The sequence below is a fragment of the Macaca fascicularis genome, chromosome 2 (assembly GCF_037993035.2).
Source record: "Macaca fascicularis isolate 582-1 chromosome 2, T2T-MFA8v1.1".
Lineage (NCBI taxonomy): Eukaryota > Metazoa > Chordata > Mammalia > Primates > Cercopithecidae > Macaca > Macaca fascicularis.
In genome coordinates, this window is record NC_088376.1 from 97,548,873 (window position 1) to 97,569,037 (window position 20,165).

The following is a 20,165-nucleotide window of genomic DNA, read 5'->3' on the forward strand; positions in this document are numbered from 1 at the left end:
TTTGGGAGGCCAAGGCAGAAGGATCACTTGAGCCCAGGAGTTTGAGACCAGCCTGGGCAACATAGTGAGACTGTCTCCACAAAAAAATTTAAAACTTAGCCAGGCATGGTGGCACATCTGTAGTCCCAGCTACTCGGGAAGCTAAGGTGGGAGGATCGCTTGAGCCCAAGAGGTCAAGGCTGCAGTGGGCTGTGATCACACCACTGCACTCCAGCCTGGGTGACACAGTGAGACTCTGTCTCCAGAAAAAAAAAAAAAAAAAAAAAGGCAACAAAGCAACAGGAAACATTGAAAATACACAACTTTTTTCTGCCTTCTGAGTTGTTGGAGTTTTGCCTCTACAGTAGCCACCTTTGTTTATGAGAGACCAACCTGCCTCCATACCAACACATTACCTACATTTTATGGCTTCTTAGGGAGAATTTCTTAAAAGTCATACATCTCTGGAAAGAGATGATATGTTCTGGGGTGCTGGCAGAATTCTATTTGTTTACCACAATTGTGGTTATATGGTTGTTCATTTTACAAAAATGAAGTAAGTGGTATGTTAATGTTTTGTGCATTTTCTGTCATATAAAATGACTTTTTACAAGGATGAACTAGAACCAAGTTTAGTTACGGTAAAGATAGTAGATATTCTGAGTGATGGGATTGTGGGTCATATTTTTTGCTGTTTAAAACTTTCATAATATCTTTTAAACATACTGTTTTTAATTGTGATAGGAGAACTGAAAATACTTTTCTTGCTACTTCCAGGGAAGGTGGTGAGTGTTCTGTTTCATGGTTTGTAACTGAGGGTCCTGTGAGGCCTAGGTCTGGAGCTTTTTTTGTTCCCCCTTGCAGGGACAGACAGATATGGTAAATCTACTCACTTGGGGGATTTGCTAATTCTCTTTTCTTTCACATTAGTGGCAGTTTTATATTTCATGTGTAATCCGTGTTTATATTTGCAAGTATCAAACATGTCAGTAGAATTTAGATACTTTTTTGATCAGAGGAGGGGATACCAACTGGAGCCCGACCTATCAGAAGAAGTGTCGGCCCGACTCCGCCTGGGCAGCGGAAGCAATGGCTTACTCAGGAGGAAAGTGTCAATTGAGACAAAGGAAAAGAATTGCTCAGGCAAAGAGAGGGACAGAAGAACGGACGATCTCCTTGAACTCACAGAGGTATTGTTCTTTGTATTGATCCTAAAAAGAGGCATGTCTTTAAATAACCTCAGTTATTCTAAACTTGAATATTTTGTTTTGAGGACTTTCTCCAGACTAGAGATGAATGTATGAAAACAAATCAGGTCCATAGTCTGTTTATTCACTTTGACTACATTGATCTTTAGTGAGTCATGATCATTAGTGGCCTAAGGGATCAGATTGATATTTAGCAAATGTGAGTCAACACAATCATCTCATATCTTGGAATACAACAGATTCTTTGTAAATTCTAACCTTCAAATATGTTGAGTTATATAGTATGGGTTTGGCATTAGGAATAAGTTCATTGCATTTTTTAAAAAAGTGGTTACAGTTTACTAAAATGCCCCTTTTGCTGATTATTGCATTTGAAAATAATAAAAACTTACAGAACATGAAGAATGAAGGTAGTTAAAATTCTTAAAGATGTGCCACATCTTGGCTTCCTCTACAATGTTGCCCTAGTAGGCAAATCTCTTGAATACTTACTGTTATATTGGGCATGCAGGTGGAGAGAGAGAGAGATCCATAAAATAGTGAAGCTGTGTGCTGGGGGAGGAAGCATATATTTAGAAGAAAATAATTTCTTCTTTTTTTTTTTTTTTTTTGAGATGGAGTTTCACTCTTGTTGCCCAGGCTGGAGTGCAATGGCGTGATCTTGGCTCACTGCAACCTCTGCCTCCTGGGTTCAGGTGATTCTCCATGCTCAGCCTCCCAAGTGGCTGGGATTACAGGCACCTGCCACAACGCCCAGCTAATTTTTGTATTTTAAGTAGAGACTGGGTTTCACCGTGTTGGCCAGGCAGGTCTCGAACTCCTGACCTTAGGTGATTTACCCACCTCAGCCTGCCAATGTGCTGGGATTATAGGCGCGAGTCCCTGCCCCGGGCCTAGAGGAAAATAATTTCTATTGGGTTAATGGATTTAGTTTTGTATTCTAAATAATGCATTTATCTGCATAATTCTTTAGTATGATGAAGCCATTTATTCCATAAGGAGTCAATTGCTAAATTGCTGCCTGGTTTCCAAGTTTCTGCCTGTTTGCTTATTCTCTTCATGTCAAAAAGGATGGTATAACCCCTTAGATGTCCTAATCTTATTTTGATGTTTTATTTACTTATTTTTAAGATGGAGTCTCGCTCTGTCGCCAGGCTGGAGTGCAGCGGCACGATCTCAGCTTACTGCAACCTCTGCCTCCCAGGTTCAGGTGATTCTTCTGCCTCAACCTCCTGAGTAGCTGGGACTATAGGTGCATGCCACCATGCCCAGCTAATTTCTGTCTTTTTAGTAGAGACGGGGTTTCACCATGCTGGCCAGGCTGACCTCATGATCCACCCGTCTTGGGTTCCCAAAGTGCTGGGATTACAGGCGTGAGCCACCGCACCCAGCCTATTTTGATGTTTTAAAAGTTTAAAGGAGAGAATGGGTGCAGTGGCTCACACCTGTAATCCCAGCACTTTGGGAGGCTGAGGCAGGCAGATCACTTGAGGTCAGGAGTTCAAGACCAGCCTGGCCAACATGGTGAAACCTCGTCTTTACTAAAAATACAAAAAAAAATAGCTGGCATGGTGGTGCGCACCTATAATTCCAGCTAATCAGGAGACAGAGGCACAAATATCGCTTGAACCCGGGAGGCAGAGATTGCAGTGAGGTGAGATCATGCAACTGCGCTCCAGCTTGGGTGACAAAGTGAGACTCTGTCTCAAAAAAAAAATAAAAGTTTAAAGTGGAAATCAGGATTTTAGTATTATGAAGGGAGCAAAGGCCAGGAAATTAGACACACCTGGGTTCAAATATTCTACCTTTTAATAATTATATGACTTTGAATATGTAAAATAAATTCTCAGTTTTCTTCTCTATAAAATGGTAATAATATCTTCCCCACTAATACGGATTAATGATGTGCTTCAAGCATCTAACACCATGTTTGGCTCATAGTGGTTAATACATAGTAGTAGGATAATTGAGACCATACTTTAGATGTAAATATTATTATTATTGTTTCCACAAGCTAATAAGTGAACCAGCATTTGTTGTATTAGTAAGATTGCTTTGTAGTTACAAGTTAAAATATTTTCAGGGTTGGTGTGGTGGCTCATGCCTATAATCTCAGCACTTTGGGAGGCCAAGGCGGGTATTGCTTGAGCCCAGGAGTTTGCAACCAACTTGGGCAATATAATGAGGCCCCATCTCTATTACTAAAAAATAAGAAAAAAATGTTTTCATACTATAGTAAGTCTTTGATAGTATATTTTTCTCAAGAGTCAGGTGTTGCCGAGATGAAAAACTTTTTTCAGTCTCAGAGTTTTCAATAACTGATAATGGGTTCTATATTAAAATAACAACTTCTGGACTTTCTAATTCAGGACATGGAAAAGGAAATCAGTAATGCCCTAGGCCATGGCCCACAGGATGAAATCCTAAGTTGTGCTTTCAAATTGCGAATTACTCGAGGAGATATTCAGACATTAAAGAACTATCACTGGCTCAATGATGAAGTAAGTTGTATTCCCTCCCCCTTTTGGCCATCATTAATTTTAACTATTTATTTATTATCTGTAATCAAAGTGACTTCTACCCAGTTATAAGAGGTTGGTAAAGCAACTCTTAGTTATAATTAAAACAAAAACATCTTAAATCTTAAAAAGATGGTTAGTTCTGATTTTCTGCCTTTAATTAGCAATATTTCCCTTTTCTGCGTCTGTACTTTATTACATCCACCACTCCATTTACTGGTCTTCAGTAAACCCTGGGTACAATTGATGAATGGGAGGAAGCAGCAAGTGATACTGTATTTTAGGTGAATTCTTATAGTAGCTGTTTTTTTGTTTTTGTTTTTTGTTTTTGAGACAGAGTTTCGCTCTTGTTGTCCAGGCTGGAGTGCAATGGTGCAGTCTTGGCTCCATGCAACCTCCACCTTCTGGGTTTAAGCGATTCTCCTACCTCAGCCTCTCAAGTAGCTGGGATTACAGGCATGCACCACCACGCCCAGCTAATTTTGTATTTTTAGGAGAGACAGGGTTTCTCCATGTTGGTCAGGCTGGTCTCAAACTCTGGACCTCAGGTGATCTGCCCACCTTGGCCTCCCAAAGTGCTGGGATCACAGGCGTGAGGCACCACGCCTGGCCTGTTTTATTTTTTGAGTAATAAAAGGATATATTGATTATACTCTATGTATTTTTCTTTATTTGAGTGATAGCTGAAAAATTTTGCCTAACTTGTCATCTTGTATCCTTATTACATTTAGCAGAAGCTAACTCTTAAGTTCTTTGACAATTTTCTGGTGGGTTCTTTCCCGAACTGTTTAGCCCCTGCATCTTCTCTCTTTGAGGGAAATCCCCTATGACTAGTTACTTATAAACACATTCTTTGAAATCAGGAATGTTTTGTTTTACATTATAATCTAATTTGTTTATTGTAGAACATTTGGAAAATACAGGAAAAGTAAAAAATATTACTGTTCAAAAGTACCACCACTTAAAGATAAATAAAATGTTAATATTTTGGTGTATGTCCTTCCAGTTTATATTTTAAAATTGAAGTCTAATTTATATATAGTAAAATTCACTTACTGTTAATATTTCTGCATTTTTTTGCTGTGTTACAGTTATGTAGATCTTTTCATTATTGCACAGACTTTCTTCCTGGATTCCATCTTCTGGCCATTAAGTGTTACTTACATGCCTTAAAAGTAGAGTTTCATTCCATTTTCATGTGTTCCATTTTGCACTGATCACTTTTTTCCCTGTCTTCTACTATAGAGAGTCCTTTTATCCCCTTCTTTAGTACCTTACCTTTGAATTCATCCTTATTCAGGTAGAAATTTAGTTTTGATAATATATTTGCCATGTTCCAACTTTTGTTCCCTTGGTATTTTGTAGGTCATTAATTTTTACATGAATCTTCTGGTGGAAAGAAATAGAAAGCAAGGCTATCCAGCACTTCATGTATTTAGTACTTTCTTCTATCCTAAATTAAAGTCTGGGGGTTACCAAGCAGTGAAACGATGGACCAAAGGGGTAAATCTCTTTGAACAAGAAATTATTCTGGTGCCTATTCATCGGAAGGTACATTGGAGCCTGGTGGTGAGTAGAGAGGGTTAATGGTTAATTGTTGGACTTTGGATAAAGACCATTTTTTAAAAATAATGCTGCCTGGCCGGGCGCGGTGGCTCAAGCCTGTAATCTCAGCACTTTGGGAGGCCGAGACGGGTGGATCACGAGGTCAGGAGATCGAGACCATCCTGGCTAACACGGTGAAACCCCGTCTCTACTAAAAAATACAAAAAACTAGCCGGGTGCGGTGGCGGGCGCCTGTAGTCCCAGCTACTCGGGAGGCTGAGGCAGGAGAATGGTGTAAACCCGGGAGGCAGAGCTTGCAGTGAGCTGAGATCCGGCCACTGCACTCCAGCCTGGGCGGCAGAGCGAGACTCCATCTCAAAAAAAAAAAAAAAATGCTTCCCTTTTCTGCCCTGTGTATAAAGGCCAGTAGTATATATTATAAGCATGCCCTGCAGAGTCTCTTTTTATTTTTTATTTTTTTTAATGTCTCCTCCTTCACCCAACCCTTTTTAGTTCTTATTTATTTATTCTTTAAAAATTTTTATATTTATTTTATTTTACTATTTTTTAAAATTAGAGACTAGGTTTTGCTGTGTTACCCAGGCTGGAGAGAATTGGTGTGATCATAGCTCATTGCAGCCTGGAAGTCCTGGACTTAGGTGGTCCTCCTGCCTCAGCCTCCTGAGTGACTAGGACTACAGGCATGGTCCACCATGCTTGGCTAATTTTATTTATTTACTTATTTGGCAAGATGGAGTCTTGCTATGTTGCCCTGGTTGGTATCCAACATCTGGCCTCAAGTGGTTCTCCTGCTTCAGTTTTCAAAGTACTGGTATTACAGGTGTGAGCTACCATGCTTGGCCTTTTTTTCTTTTTCTTTTTCTTTTTTTTTTAAATTTTTATTTCTAGAGACAGGGTCTCATTCTGCCACCCAAGCTGGAGTATAGTGGCACAACCATAGCTCACTGTAACCTCACCTCCTGGGCACAAGTGATCCTCTCACTTTAGCCTCCCAGGTAGCTGGGACTACAGATGTGCACCACTATGCCTGGCTAATTTTTTTAAATTCATTTTTAATTTTTTTGTAGAGACAGAGTCTTGTTTTTTTTTGCCCAAGCTAGTCTCGAGCTCCTGGCTTTAAGTAGTCCTCCCACCTCAGCCTCTCAAAATGATGGGTGAGCCGCCGCACCGGGCCTCCTTTTTAGTTCTTGAGTTGAACAACTTAGTAACCTAGAAGACAAAGCCCTTGAACTTGAGGAGCTTTCTTTTTATTTATTTAATTATTTTATTTATTTATTTATTTATTTTGAGATGCAGTCTTGCTCTGCCTCCCAGGCTGGAGTGCAATGGCGCAATCTCAGCTCACTGCAACCTCCGCCTCCTGGGTTCAAGCGATTCTCCTGCGTTAGCCTCCTGAGTAGCTGGGATTACAGGTGTGGGCCACCGTACCTGGCTAATTTTTGTATTTTCTGTAGAGACGGAGTTTCACCATCTTGGTCAGACTGGTCTTGAACTCCTGACCTCGTGATCCACCACCTCAGCCTCCCAAAGTGCTGGGATCATAGGTGTGAGCCACCTTACCCGGGCGAGGAGCTTTCATTTTTAATAGGAAAGAGTCTTAGTACACATAAGGGTTATTATATTTATTTAGTTTTGTTTACAAGATAGTACAGGTTTATTGTAGAAAAATGCACTTATAAGGCCAGTTGTGGTGGCTCATGCCTATAATCCCAGACTTTGGGAGGCCGAGGCAGGAGGGGTTGCTTGAGCCTAAGAGTTTGAGACCAGCCTGGGCAACATGGAAAGACCCTGTCTATATACAAATTTAAAAATTTGCTGGGCATGGTGGTGCACACCTATGGTCCCAGCTACTTGGGAGGCTGAGGTGGAAGATTCCCTGAGCCCAGGAGGTCAAGGCTGCAGTGAGCTGTGATCACACCACTGCACTCCAGCCTGGGTGACAGAGTGAGATCTTGTCTCAAAAAAAAAGTCTCATCACTCTGAGAGGACCACTAATTTTTTAACTTAAAAATACACTTTTTTACTAAAGTTACATAAGATATGTTTTTAACTAAAAAAAATTTTAATACATGTACCAATATAAGTGGATATCGTTTTTCTTTTTTTTTTTTTTTCTGAGACAGTCTCGCTGTAACCCAGGCTAGAGTACAGTAGCACAATCTCGTCTCGCTGCAACCTCTGCCTCCCAGATTCAAGTGATTCTCCTGCCTCAGCTTCCTGAGCAGCTAGGACTACAGGCGCGTGCCATCACACCCGACTAATTTTTGTATTTTTCAGTAGAGACAGGGTTTCACCATGTTGGTCAGGCTGGTCTCAAACTCCCGACCTCATGATCCGCCTGCCTCGGCCTCCCAAAGTGCTGGGATTGCAGGTGTGAGCCACCATGCCTGGCCCTGGATTTCTAAGATACATAATACATTTTTTATGTATCTTAGAAATCCATTTATATTGTTACATGTATTTTTTAAAAGATGCTTTTATTTTTGGAAGTAAAATTCTCACTCCTCTTACATTTAAAATGTTTCTGGATGTTATCTTTTTCCATTATAGGTGATAGACCTAAGAAAAAAGTGTCTTAAATACTTGGATTCTATGGGACAAAAGGGCCACAGGATCTGTGAGATTCTCCTGTAAGTAAAGGTTGAAAACCTCACTACCCCCTGTTGAGGTGATCTCTCTTCTATCTCATCCTAGGAAGCTGTGTGGATGGTAGTCTTATGTATAGTTAAGGCTATTTCAGGACTTAGAATGCATTTTATTTTTTTTTGTCTAAAAATAATAGCTGATTGCAACTGAGAAAACATGTTTAGTAGCATCACTGAAAACAAGTTTGTCATGTATTATGATGTAAAATAGATCTTATTAGAATCCTGTGATTTGCATTAGATTTCTTTGGGATTGATGCATTATTCTGAATGTTCTAAGGAGCTGTTAGTTGGGGAGTGTTAGTCCTCCAAATTCTTAAGCCCACTCATATCTTTATGCTTTCCATGAGAGTTGAGTTTATCTCAGAACCCAGGGGCGATGTTTAAAGTGTGTGGTTTCAGGGGACTGTTCCGAATAGTAATTGCTATAATAGAAACTGGTCTTTAAAGCATAGCTACTTCTTAGCTAGGTAAAGTAGTGACATGAGTTAAGTGAGAAAATGCATCAGTAAGATGGGTCCATTTTTCCTTTTCTGCTCACTAGAAGCAATGAAGTTCCTTCTTTTAACTTTTACTAAGGACAAATTAATCTTGTGAAGAAAAGTTGTTGCTAACAATAATTCAATATTGTTTAGTATAAAAGGTTATTTTTATTTATGGTTGTTTATCTGGAATAAAAAGTATAGAGAAGACAATTCTAAAAACTGTAAGATACACCAAATTGTTTATAAAATGATTCTCTTCTAGTCTTTTCTTTGTAAGATGCGTATAAATTGTACACACATACATTTGCGTTCATACATATACATATATTATCCCATGTATAGAAATGTTCTTACTGGGATCATACAGTATAGTTTGATGTGTTGCTTATAATAGGATTTGAAAACTCATATTTTATTACATTCATGCTGTTTTGTTTTTTTTTTTTTTTTTTGAGATGGAGTCTCACTGTGTTACCCCGTGCAGTGGTGCAGTCTCAGCTCACTGCAACCTCTGCCTCCTGGGTTCAAGTGATGCTCATGCCTCAGCCTGCTAAGAAGCTGGGAGTACAGGCTCCCGTCACTGTGTCCGGCTAATTTCTGAATTTTTAGTAGAGACAGGGTTTCTCCATGTTGGTCAGGCTGGTCTTGAACTCCCAACCTCAGGTGATCCGCCTGCCCCAGCCTCCCAAAATGCTGGGATTACGGGCGTGAGCCACTGTGCCCGGTGGTCTTTGGCTTTTTATCTTATCTTATTTATTTATTTATTTTTTGAGACGGAGTTTCACTTTTGCTGCCTAGGCTAGAGTGCAATGGCGTGATCTCGACTCACCACACCCTTCACCTCCCGGGTTCAAGTGATTCTCCTGCCTCAGCCTCCCAAGTAGCTGGGATTATAGGCATGTGCCACCATGCCTGGCTAATTTTGTATTTTTAGTAGAGACGGGGTTTCTCCATGTTGGTCAGGCTGGTCTCAAACTCCTGGCCTCAGGTGATCCATCCGCCTCGGCCTCCCAAAGTGTTGATTTACAGGCATGAGCCACTGCACCAGGCCTATGTTATTTTTTATATCTTAATTTTAGTGGGGGCATCTAATGCTTATCAACCTGATATATATTTCAACTTTTAAAAACAAGCATGTACAATTTTTATAAGCAGACCTCCCCAAATTAAATTAAAAATCCAGAAAGCCACTTTGGGAGGCTGAGGCAGGCGGGATCACAGGCTCAGGAGATCGAGACCATCCTGGCTAACATGGCGAAACCCCGTCTCTACTAAAAAAGTACAAAAAATTAGCAGGGCGTGGTGGTAGGTGCCTGTGGTCCCAGCTACTTGGGAGGCTAAGGCAGGAGAATGGCGTGAACCTGGGAGGCACAGGTTGCAGTGAGCTGAGATTGCGCCACTGCACTCCAGCCTGGACGACAGAGCAAGACTCTATCTTAAAAAAAAAAAAAAAAAAAAAAAGTCCAGAAAGCAGTCACGTTTTTAAAAAGCTAATGAATATGGATTTGAGAATGGCATATCTGTTTAACATCACAAAGCCCTTTGTAACCATAATGGTTAGTTTCTGTAAGGATTTATTGTTGTATTCCTTCTTTGTTTTGCTTTTTAGTCAGTATTTACAGGATGAAAGTAAGACCAAAAGAAATACTGATCTGAATCTTTTAGAGTGGACCCATTACAGCATGAAACCACATGTGAGTGACAATCATCTATATTTGACATACTTTGTTGCATTTACTAATAGTATATTATTCATATTTGGCTCCCTTTCTGCCCTTCCTCCCTCCCTGCATACTTTTAAAGTACATATCTTTTTTTTTCTTTCTTTTTTGTAGAGATGGGATCTTGCTTTGTTGCCCAGGCTAGTCTCAAACTCCTGGCCTCCCAAAACAAAGTGCTGGGATTACAGGTGTGAGCCACTATGCCTGCCCAGAGTATACATCTTAAGAATGATCTGCTTCTAAATCTTTAGCAATTAATTTAACTAAGATGGTTGCTTAGCTTTCATCTTCTTGCGCCAAATGTAATGTTAACCATATGCTTGCAAATCTCTCACAGAATTGGGAAAAAAACCCAATAAATTCAAGTTGGCTAATTTCCCTGTTGGTGCTAATGAAAGTTTACATTTCTTTTCCAAAATTTGGGAGTTTGTTTATTTAAATCTTAGGATCCCATTCCAAAAAAAGCATTTTAATTTCTAAACTGAAAAATTTGGGCTGGGTGCAGTGGCTAACACCTGTAATCCCAGCACTTTGGGAGGCCAAGGTGTGCAGATCACCTGAGGTCAGGAATTTGAGACCAGCCTGGCCAACATGGCAAAGCCTTGTCACCACTAAAAACCAACTGGGTCTGGTGGCGCATGCTTATAATCCTAGCTATTCAGGCGGCTGAAGCAGGAGAATCAGTTAAACCCGGCAGGCAGAGGTTGCAGTGAGTGGAGATTGCGCCACTGCACTCCAGCCTGGGCAACAGAGCGAGACTGTCTCAAAAAAAAAAAAGAAAAGAAAAAGAAAAATTTGAGGGATAAGCTTTGAAATTTCCTAAGGAGAGCACAGATGTAAGGAAGAGTCTGTTAGGATGAATACTGTGTTCTGGTATGGGAAATGGAATAAAGCAAGCAAATTGCCTTTCTTTGTATATTGTAGTCTGTAGTTTTGTCCATTCTGTGAGAGATGCTAGGCTCAAGAGAAAAGTGTGAGGTATCTGCGTATGTATGGATGGTATGTATTTAAGCAAACTTTAAAAATCATAATTAACTTCATTTCTTTGAATAAAAATTGAGCTTTTGTCATCTAGTGTGTTTTCCAGCAGTGGAAGCGGCCTCTCCCATATTCTTACTAACTTGTGCTACTTGTGACTGACAGCCAGAGTGTGTCAGGAACCGCCAAGGTTAGGGCAACACAGGCCTGGAGAAGGTGTGAGCTCAGTGGGTTTAGAATCCACCACCTTTGGCTTATTAAGCTTTTAGTGCTGCTTGTAGCAAGTCTTGTTTTTGCCTTAGGGCATAACTGATCTGTCAAGGCAAGATCCTGATTGGTTAAAGCCTATTCAGGAACTTCTCTCGTCCGCCTTGAAGCTGTAAGGGTCCAAAGCAGTAGTCTTATTTTCTTAGCTAGAGAAATTACATTTCTGATTGACCACACTTGGCCCTTTTTAAAATTAATAAATGCTTCTGAAATAATTCTGACTAGCATTCCCGGTAGTAAACCTCCTTTCAATTTGGTTTCTTTGAATGGGAGCTGAGATATGGAACTTTCACTTTGTTTTTTTCTTTTCTGAAAAACATTTTTCCTATGGGGTCACGCTCTCCATCTCATAGTCTGGGTTTCCAATCAAATGCAGAACCATGGAAGATTAAACACAAGAACAGAACAGAAAGGAAAAGCAGTATTTGCAAGTTACATCTTAGACCTGTGGCTTCAGTTCTCACAAGGCCTGTTTTTCCCTTGCTATGATCTATGTTTTATACCACACAGAGTAAGAATAATTGTGTTTTTTTGTTTATGATGGTGTGTTTAGGTAATACCTGATTTAATATTTACCTTTATAATATTGTTTATAGCAATATTTAGAAAAAGTCCAAGGGATTTGTATATAATGATGTTTTACCCTTTCCTCCCTTCTTTTTTCTTTGTAATTTTAGGAGATTCCTCAACAGTTGAATGGGAGTGATTGTGGAATGTTTACTTGTAAATATGCAGATTATATTTCTAGGGACAAACCTATCACATTTACTCAGGTGAGTGAAGACCCTCCTCATTCATTTACTTGTTACTAAGCAAGATAAGGCACTTGGCCAGTGCCTGGCACATGTTCAGCTCTCAGTAGTAGTAGCTGGCCAGGCGTGGTGGCTCACACCTATATTCCCAGCACTTTGGGAGGCCGAGGCAGGCGGATCACCTGAGGTTAGGAGTTCAAGACCAGCCTGGCCAACATGGTGAAACCCCATCTCTACTAAAAACACAAAAGTTAGCCAGGTGTGGTGGTGCACACCTATAATCCCAGCTACTCAGGAGACTGAGGCAGGAGAATCGCTTGAACCCAGGAGGCAGAGGTCGCAGTGAGCCGAGGTCACACCAGTGCACTCCAGTCTTGGCAACAGAGCGAGACTCTTGTCTCAAAAATAAATAAATAATAGTAGCTGGGCTCATGCCTGTAATCCCAGCACTTTGGGAGGCCAAGGCAGGTGGATCAGCTGAGGTCAGAAGTTCAAGACCAGCCTGACCAACATGGAGAAACCCTGTGTCTACTAAAAATACAAAATTAGCCGGGCGTGGTGGCGCATGCCTGTAATCCCAGTTACTAGGGAGGCTGAGGCAGGAGAATTGCTTGAACCCAGGAGGTGGAGGTTGTGGGGAGTCGAGATCACGCCATTGCACTCCAGCCTGGGGCAACAAAAGCGAAACTCCATCTCCCCAAAAAAAAAAAAAAAAATAGTAGTAGCTGTGCTATTCTTATTGCTGTAAATCTTGGTTTTAGCCCTACCCCTGCCAGAATCAGGGTTTGTTATTTTATCTGCTCTCAGGTTTATCCTAGTCTTTGGTACACAATGGGCACAAATTGCAAACCTCTGAACTCTGGCATTCATTGGTTCCTGTGTATTATTATTTCTAGCCAAAGAAAGAGGTATGTCAGTATTTAATAGGAAGGGAAAAACAGGCCTGTGAGCATTGAAGTCACAGGTCTAAGATGTAACTTGTGAATACTGCTCTTCCTTTCTGTTCTGCTCTTTTGTTTGTTTAATTCTCCATGGCTCTGCATTTGATTGGAAACTCAAGTATGTTGGGAATTCTTGAGAATTTGTAACAGTGGATTCTCAACCTTTTTACAACTGAGGACAACCTCATTAAAAATATTTTTCAGGCCGGTGTGGTGGCTCAAGCTTGTAATCTCAGCACTTTGGGAGGCCGAGGCGGGTGGATCACGAGGTCAGGAGATCGAGACCATCCTGGTAACACAGTGAAACCCCGTCTCTACTAAAAAATACAAAAAACTAGCCGGGCGAGGTGGCGGGCGCCTGTAGTCCCAGCTACTGGGGATGCTGAGGCAGGAGAATGGCGTAAACCCAGGAGGCAGAGCTTGCAGTTAGCTGAGATCCAGCCACTGCACTCCAGCCTGGGCGACAGAGCGAGACTCTGTCTCAAAAAATATATATATATATTTTTCATCCACAGACTTTATTTTGATAGATGTCTACCAAGCAAACTGTATTTATTACATGAATACAAACTATAATACAAACTGTATTACATGAAGTAACTAGGACTCCCATGCTGAATTAATACAATTCCAGTAAAAAATAAAGGCATTTATTGCTTAGTCTTAGCAGTTTTACTAAGAGCAAATGTGCAGTTTTTACTAGATGTTTTGAACTATTTAAAATAATTTAAGAATCATGTGTTAAGACTTTTTAGCCCCCACCCCTAGGTAGGACATCACTAGTTTTTTATTATTATTATTATTATTATTATTATTATTATTATTATTTTGAGATGGAGTCTTGCTCTGTTGCCCAGGCTGGAGTGCAGAGGCATGATCTTGGCTCACTGCAACCTCCATCTCTCAGGTTCAAGTGATTCTCCTGCCTCAGCCTCCTGAGAAGCTGGGACTACAGGCATGTACCACCATGCCCGGCTAATTTTTGTATTTTTAATGGAGGCGAGGTTTCACCGTGTTAGCCAGGATGGTTTCGATCTCCCGACCTTATGATCTGCCCTCCTCGGCCTCCCAAAGTGCTGGGACTGCGCCCGGCCTTTTAATGGTTTGATAAGTATGTTCCATGATATAAAAATGTCAACATTTAGAAAAAGAACATGGACATCCTGCTTTATTGACATGATTACACCTGAAGGTTGTGCTGCTGTGCACATTATGATGTAATGCATGTGTTGTTTATGGGATTCTTTGCAGCACCAGATGCCTCTCTTCCGGAAGAAGATGGTGTGGGAAATCCTTCATCAGCAGTTGCTGTGAGAAAACTTTGCCTGGTCCCCTCTAGCTGCTGGTGGTTCTTTCACAGACATTTCCATATACCTCATGCATTGTGGGTTAAAAAGTCCCTGCATCACTTCTGTTCTCTCACAGGTACTGAGCTGTCAAAAGTGCATGAAGGCCTCTCACTGCACCCTAGTCCTGACTTGGGGTGCAGAGGGCTGCTTGCAATCCTGTTTGTAAGGCTGTGCCTGCTCAGAGCTTTGGACTGTTCAACCCACACAAGAACAAACGCTAACTACTATTTTTTTTAAGAGATTCTTTTCCCTATGAATGTGGGAAATGCAGGATTTACTCTGTGAATTGTTTGTTTTCTGTGTGTTTGTTCAGCGTATTCATTCACTCACTCGTTTGCAAACATAATGGGCAGTGGTCATTTGCTGCTGCTCTTTTACAGTTAGCTCTAAATTACTTGTTTGAACTATTTATTTCTGAAAGGAATGTTACTCAAGCTGCCACTCCCTGCTGAAGACCAGGAGGGAACTCTCACTGGGGGCGGAAGGAAGTGGAGCTGGAGCAGTAACTGCCAACATGAAGCTGGAGGGTTTGGGATTTTGTTTTTTGTTTTTGTTTTTTTGAGGCTCAAAAATGCTGGGAGAAATGAAAATGCTGTGGGATAGGGCTCCCGTTGCCTTTCAGAGGAAGTCTGACACTACAGCGTTGGCACAGTGCCATGAACAGTGGACCTGTGCCCAAGGAACTCTGACTATCCAAGCATCTTCCGAAGAGATGTGTTGTCATCTTAAAGAGACTTCCCTTTCTGGAAATGAGGTGACTTGGCTTAGTCTTGAAACTGGATTCATGGATTTGAAGTAACTGTAAACCCTAAATCTTCATTTTCATCCCAGATCTGATTGAGTATAAACCTCAGAATTATAGGGCCTGGCCTGAGCTGTTTAATTCAAAAGATACTATTCAATTTAAAGCTATTTTTCCTCAGAGTTTTTGTTTTCTATATATTAAGCCTAAATTAAGTTTTCTACTCATTAAGACTGACATCTCCCCACTCCATCCCCACTGAAATTTGTGGAAGAAAATTTAGTACTTGGCTCTGAGGTTGCCAGTTATACAATAATCTATTTTGCATATGAAAGTTTGTATTTAACTTTTTTGTTCATTAAAAACCTTACTGATGTGGTTATAACTTCAGAAAGTTTAGAGTTGGTCAGAACATATTTTGCAAGATCTAGTGCCTAGTGTTGCTTTTCTGATGTAATAAAAGGTTGTCTGGCAGAACCTAAAAAAGTATATGCTGAAATGATTTCCAACCCTCTCCCTACTTCAACCTCCCAAACTTGTTCTGGTTCATAAAAGCAAGAGGTAAAACTGGAAAAATTGGGCATGTGTTACCTATGAATCTACATGCCTGCCATTTGGAGTGCTCCGGCTGCTGGTCCCAGAGGTATACTGGTTATAGCTATTGCAGCCAGTTCCCTGAGACTTGTAAAATCCTGGTTTAGGACATGGGCCTGTGGTGTGGATTGAAAATGCTGGGCCTACTTGATGGTCAGCCAGAGGCCATGTGGTTGGGTGATGATTGAAGTGGGAGCAGGTTGTGCTACACCTCCCTCCTTCCTGCAGCCCCTGCTCCTTTCCCTGGGCTCCTGGCACTGAGTGACTACTGGGACCAGGCAATGAGCACAGCCAAAAAGGCCAGAGGTCACTAGGTCAGCATTATACCAAACACCTGGCTTTCACTGGGCATCAGCGTGCTTCACTTGAGAGTTTGGTACCATGGTTAAGATTGATTCCATGCGCCGGGCGCGGTGGCTCAAGCCTGTAATCCCAGCACTTTGGGAGGCCGAGGCGGGCGGATCACAAGGTCAGGAGATCGAGACCACGGTGAAACCCCGTCTCTACTAAAAATACAAAAAATTAGCCGGGCGCGGTGGCGGGCGCCTGTAGTCCTAGCTACTCAGGAGGCTGAGGCAGGAGAATGGCGGGAACCCGGGAGGCGGAGCTTGCAGTGAGCCGAGATCGCGCCACTGCACTCCAGCCTGGGCAACAGCGTGAGACTCCGTCTCAAAAAAAAAAAAAAAAAAAAGATTGATTCCATGCTAGGTAAGTCCTGTTAGGAATGGCAGTTTGTATTCCGCCCACATGAATTATGCTGGGCTTAATGTATTATTTGAGGGGCTTCTTAAGAGCAGTTCTCACTGAGCTTTCCATTAACGTACACTCTTCTGGACGGCTCTTAAAACTTCCAGGACATAATGAAATTGGGAAGAGCAGAGTGTTGAACTCTATAGCATGGCCTTCTGCTTGACCCTGAGTTCCTGAATTGAATGTGAGAGATCACAGGCCATGCTTCTCTAGGCATTAGAGAATGTCTCCCTTGGCATAAAGAAACATGTTAGTAGTACGGTTTTTTGTTCAGTTGAAAAAACAGCTATTGATTTTATTAGTAGCAAATTATCACCATTAAAGCCAGTGTTGTTTTTTGTTGTTGTTTTTATTTTTTTGTTTTGTTTTTGAGACAGAGTCTCATTCTTGTCGCCCAGGCTGTGGAGTGCAGTGGCGCAATCTCGGCTCACTGCAACCTCCGCCTCCTGGGTTCAAGCGATTCTCCCGCCTCAGCCTCCTGTGTAGCTGGGATTACAGGCATGCACCACCACGCCCGGCTAATTTTGTATTTTTAGTAGAGACAGGGTTTCTCCATGTTGGTCAGGCTGGTCTTGAACTCCCCACCTCAAGTGATCTGCCCGCCTCGGCCTCCCAAAGTGCTGGGATTACAGGTTTGAGCCATTGCGCCTGTCCCACCAATGTGTTTTTTATACTGGACTGATAAAAGATGCAGTGAGCCATTATTCCCTTTTAGCAGGTAGTCTATTAAAAATTGGTGTTGATTTTTAAAATATACCATTGAGAGCAAGTATCTTTCCCAAGCTTGACCTTGAACAGAGCTGGATGGGAGTGGGAGGCAAACAGATTTGGGACATATGGAAGATGTTCTTGGGAGCCCCATATTCTACCTCAGTTACCCAAGGCTATTAGAACCTCTGAACTTTTCCTCCTCTGAAATCCTAACAACTTCGGGAACATCATGTCCGATAGCAGATGTCTGCCTGCTGTGAGGAGCTGCTCGATGTGGAGACCAAGGTGTGGGTGTGGGCAGAATGTGTCCTAGTAGAAATAGTGAACCTCAGATATGAATAAATAAGCAAGAGACCGAAAGTTAAGTGTGTGACAACCTCAGTACTATAGTTAAGCTACATCCTTTACATTGGCTTTTGTGAACTAATTGGGAACCTATTCTCTTTTATAACTGTTTCTTTGAGAAAAACTCCTAAGCACCTGATATTCAAACAAACTTATGGTACTTTACTCGTTTGTAAGTTGGCAATCTAGCTGGCTGTATCATTGCTTTGATAATTTCTTTTCTTTTAATTTACCTAATATATATAAGGAAGGGGTTTGGATATATTAAAATAGGTGTTAATTTTATCTATTTACCAATAAATTCATCTCTTTAATTCAGTGGCTTTCACTTTTATTGCAACTCATAGGAATAAGTGTATTTTATGTTGTGACGACATACACACATAGTGTGATTATATATGGACACAAAAATTTCACATGTACTTTTGTGAAGTAATACATATTCTTACTATACTCTGATAGTTTTATTTCAGTTTTTTAAAAAATTCAGGTTGTGACCACCAAGTTGATTTCTCTGCCCACTAATGGACAGATAATTCAGGGAAGGAAAATACTGCTCTAAGTGACCTGACCACAAGATGCAAATTCTGTTTAAAACCATAAAGCTTGAGACCAAAAAACAAAAACAAAAAAGCATATATATTATAAATGTGAGGCTGTTTTGAGATGAGTCCATCTAAATCTAGGAAAACAGGCTAGCAGCTTTGAGACCCTAGATGGAAATATGTGGTGGAAACAATCCTTAAATTGTAGGTCCTTAGATGGGCATTTCCTAAAATGTGTTAAGTCTTGTAACTTGTATAAAAAATATGTAATCCCAGCACTTTGGGGGCCACTGAGGCAGGAGGATCGCTTGAGCCCAGGAGTTTGAGACTAGCCTGGGCAAGATGGCAAGACCCCAATTTTTTTTTTTTTTTGGAGACGGTGTCTTGCTCTGTCACCCAGGCTGGAATGCAGTGGCGCGATCCCAGCTCACTGCAAGCTCCACTTCCCGGGTTCACGCCATTCTCTTGCCTCAGCCTCCCAAGTAGCTGGGACTACAGGTGCCGCCACCACGCCCCGCTAATTTTTTTGTATTTTTAGTGGAGACCGGGTTTCACTGTGTCAGCCAGGATGTCTTGATCTCCTGACCTCATGATCTGCCCACCTCGGCCTCCCAAAGTGCTGGGATTACAGGCGTGAGCCACCGTGCCCAGCCTTTTTTTTTTTTTTTTTTTTTAAAGAAATAAAGGGTCTGTGGGCCAATGAATATGTGTACCATGTCCTTTCCTCTTGGGGATGCATAACAAACATCATAAGAAGTTTGATATGAACGAATTATGTCTTAACCTAGCCTTTCCTAAAACTTGGACGTTGAACCCTTTTCTGTGAGACACCTGTGGAACTATTTTATGGAATACACTTAGGAAAGTGCCAGGAGAAGCAACAGAGAGAGTTCTTGGCAGTATGTACTTGAAGAACACATGGGGCAACCTTACCACTCCCCTTCCACGGCCTCCCAGGAACACCCCTCCTCATGGCGATCATAAAGTTTGATCCCACACTACCACCCTGTCTCCTTTGATTTTTATTTAATTATATCAGTAATACGTGTTCAAAGAAAATACTGATAAGGTAAAGAATATTAATTCTGCAAATTCACCAACCAGAGTTAATACCTCTTAACATTTGGGCCAGGTGCGGTGGCTCACACATGTAATCCCAGCACTTTGGGAGGCTGAGTTGGGCCAATGACTTGAGGTCAGGAGTTCAAGACCAGCCTGACCAACATGGTGACACTCCATATGTACTAGAAATACAAAAATTAGCTGAGTGTCGTGGTGGGTGCCTGTAATTCCAGCTACTGGGGAGGTTGAGGCAGGAGAATTGCTTCAGCCCGGGAGGTGGAGGTTGCAGTGAGCAGAGAGCATACCACTGCACTCCAGCCTGAGACTCCGTCTCAAAAAAAAAAAAGAAGAGGGTGTATATATCCTGGCCTTCCCCCTTCATGGGTGTGTGAATACATATCCAGGCTTGTGTTTGTATATAACTTGTTATTAACAAATACAGAACTATATAAATGATTATAAACTCCTTTTCCACTTGAACATTTTCATGTCAATAAATCTATCATTTTAATTGCACAGTATTCCACTATATGGCTATAACATTTATTTAATCCAGTATTATTGAATATAACGTCTTGCACAATGTTTGGGTTATTCTAAGAAACTCTTAGCATAACAATTTCTGGGTTAAAAGTTATGTATATTTTTAAAAATCAGGAAAAAGATAATTACCCATTGGTATTTTGACTTTTTCATTTCTTCCAGCATGGGATGATTGCGTCTCCACTGATTTAAGTTTTATAACATTTTTCATGTGTAGGCCTTCAGTTCATTCGGAGGGATTTAATATCTCATTTTAGTCAACCATTTTATCCTTCTTTCAACTACTTTACAAAAAAACCTTTTATTATTGGGATTTCAGGACTCAGGCAAAATGGAATAGTACAGAAAACCCCCCTTGTGGTTTTGCTTTCCATGGTTTCAGTTACTCTTGGTCAACCGTGGTTTGAAAACATTAAATGAAATAACAGAAATAAACACTTTGTAAGTTTTAAATTGTGCACCA

At 41.1% G+C, this 20,165-nt stretch overlaps 1 protein-coding gene across 7 annotated transcripts in view; it reads left to right on the forward strand.

Moving 5' to 3' along the window:
* Positions 1–15,638, forward strand: part of SENP2 (SUMO specific peptidase 2) — a 48,645-nt gene extending 33,007 nt beyond the window's left edge. For all 7 annotated transcript variants that reach the window (XM_015445619.3, XM_074031616.1, XM_074031618.1 and 4 more), the window contains 7 exons: positions 996–1,169; positions 3,557–3,688; positions 5,072–5,275; positions 7,823–7,902; positions 10,012–10,096; positions 12,046–12,141; positions 14,313–15,638. In XM_015445619.3, coding sequence (XP_015301105.3) covers positions 996–1,169; positions 3,557–3,688; positions 5,072–5,275; positions 7,823–7,902; positions 10,012–10,096; positions 12,046–12,141; positions 14,313–14,375 — 834 coding nt within the window. In that variant the 3' untranslated portion in view covers positions 14,376–15,638. The remainder of the gene's footprint in view (positions 1–995; positions 1,170–3,556; positions 3,689–5,071; positions 5,276–7,822; positions 7,903–10,011; positions 10,097–12,045; positions 12,142–14,312) is intronic.
* Positions 15,639–20,165: the final 4,527 nt, after the last annotated feature.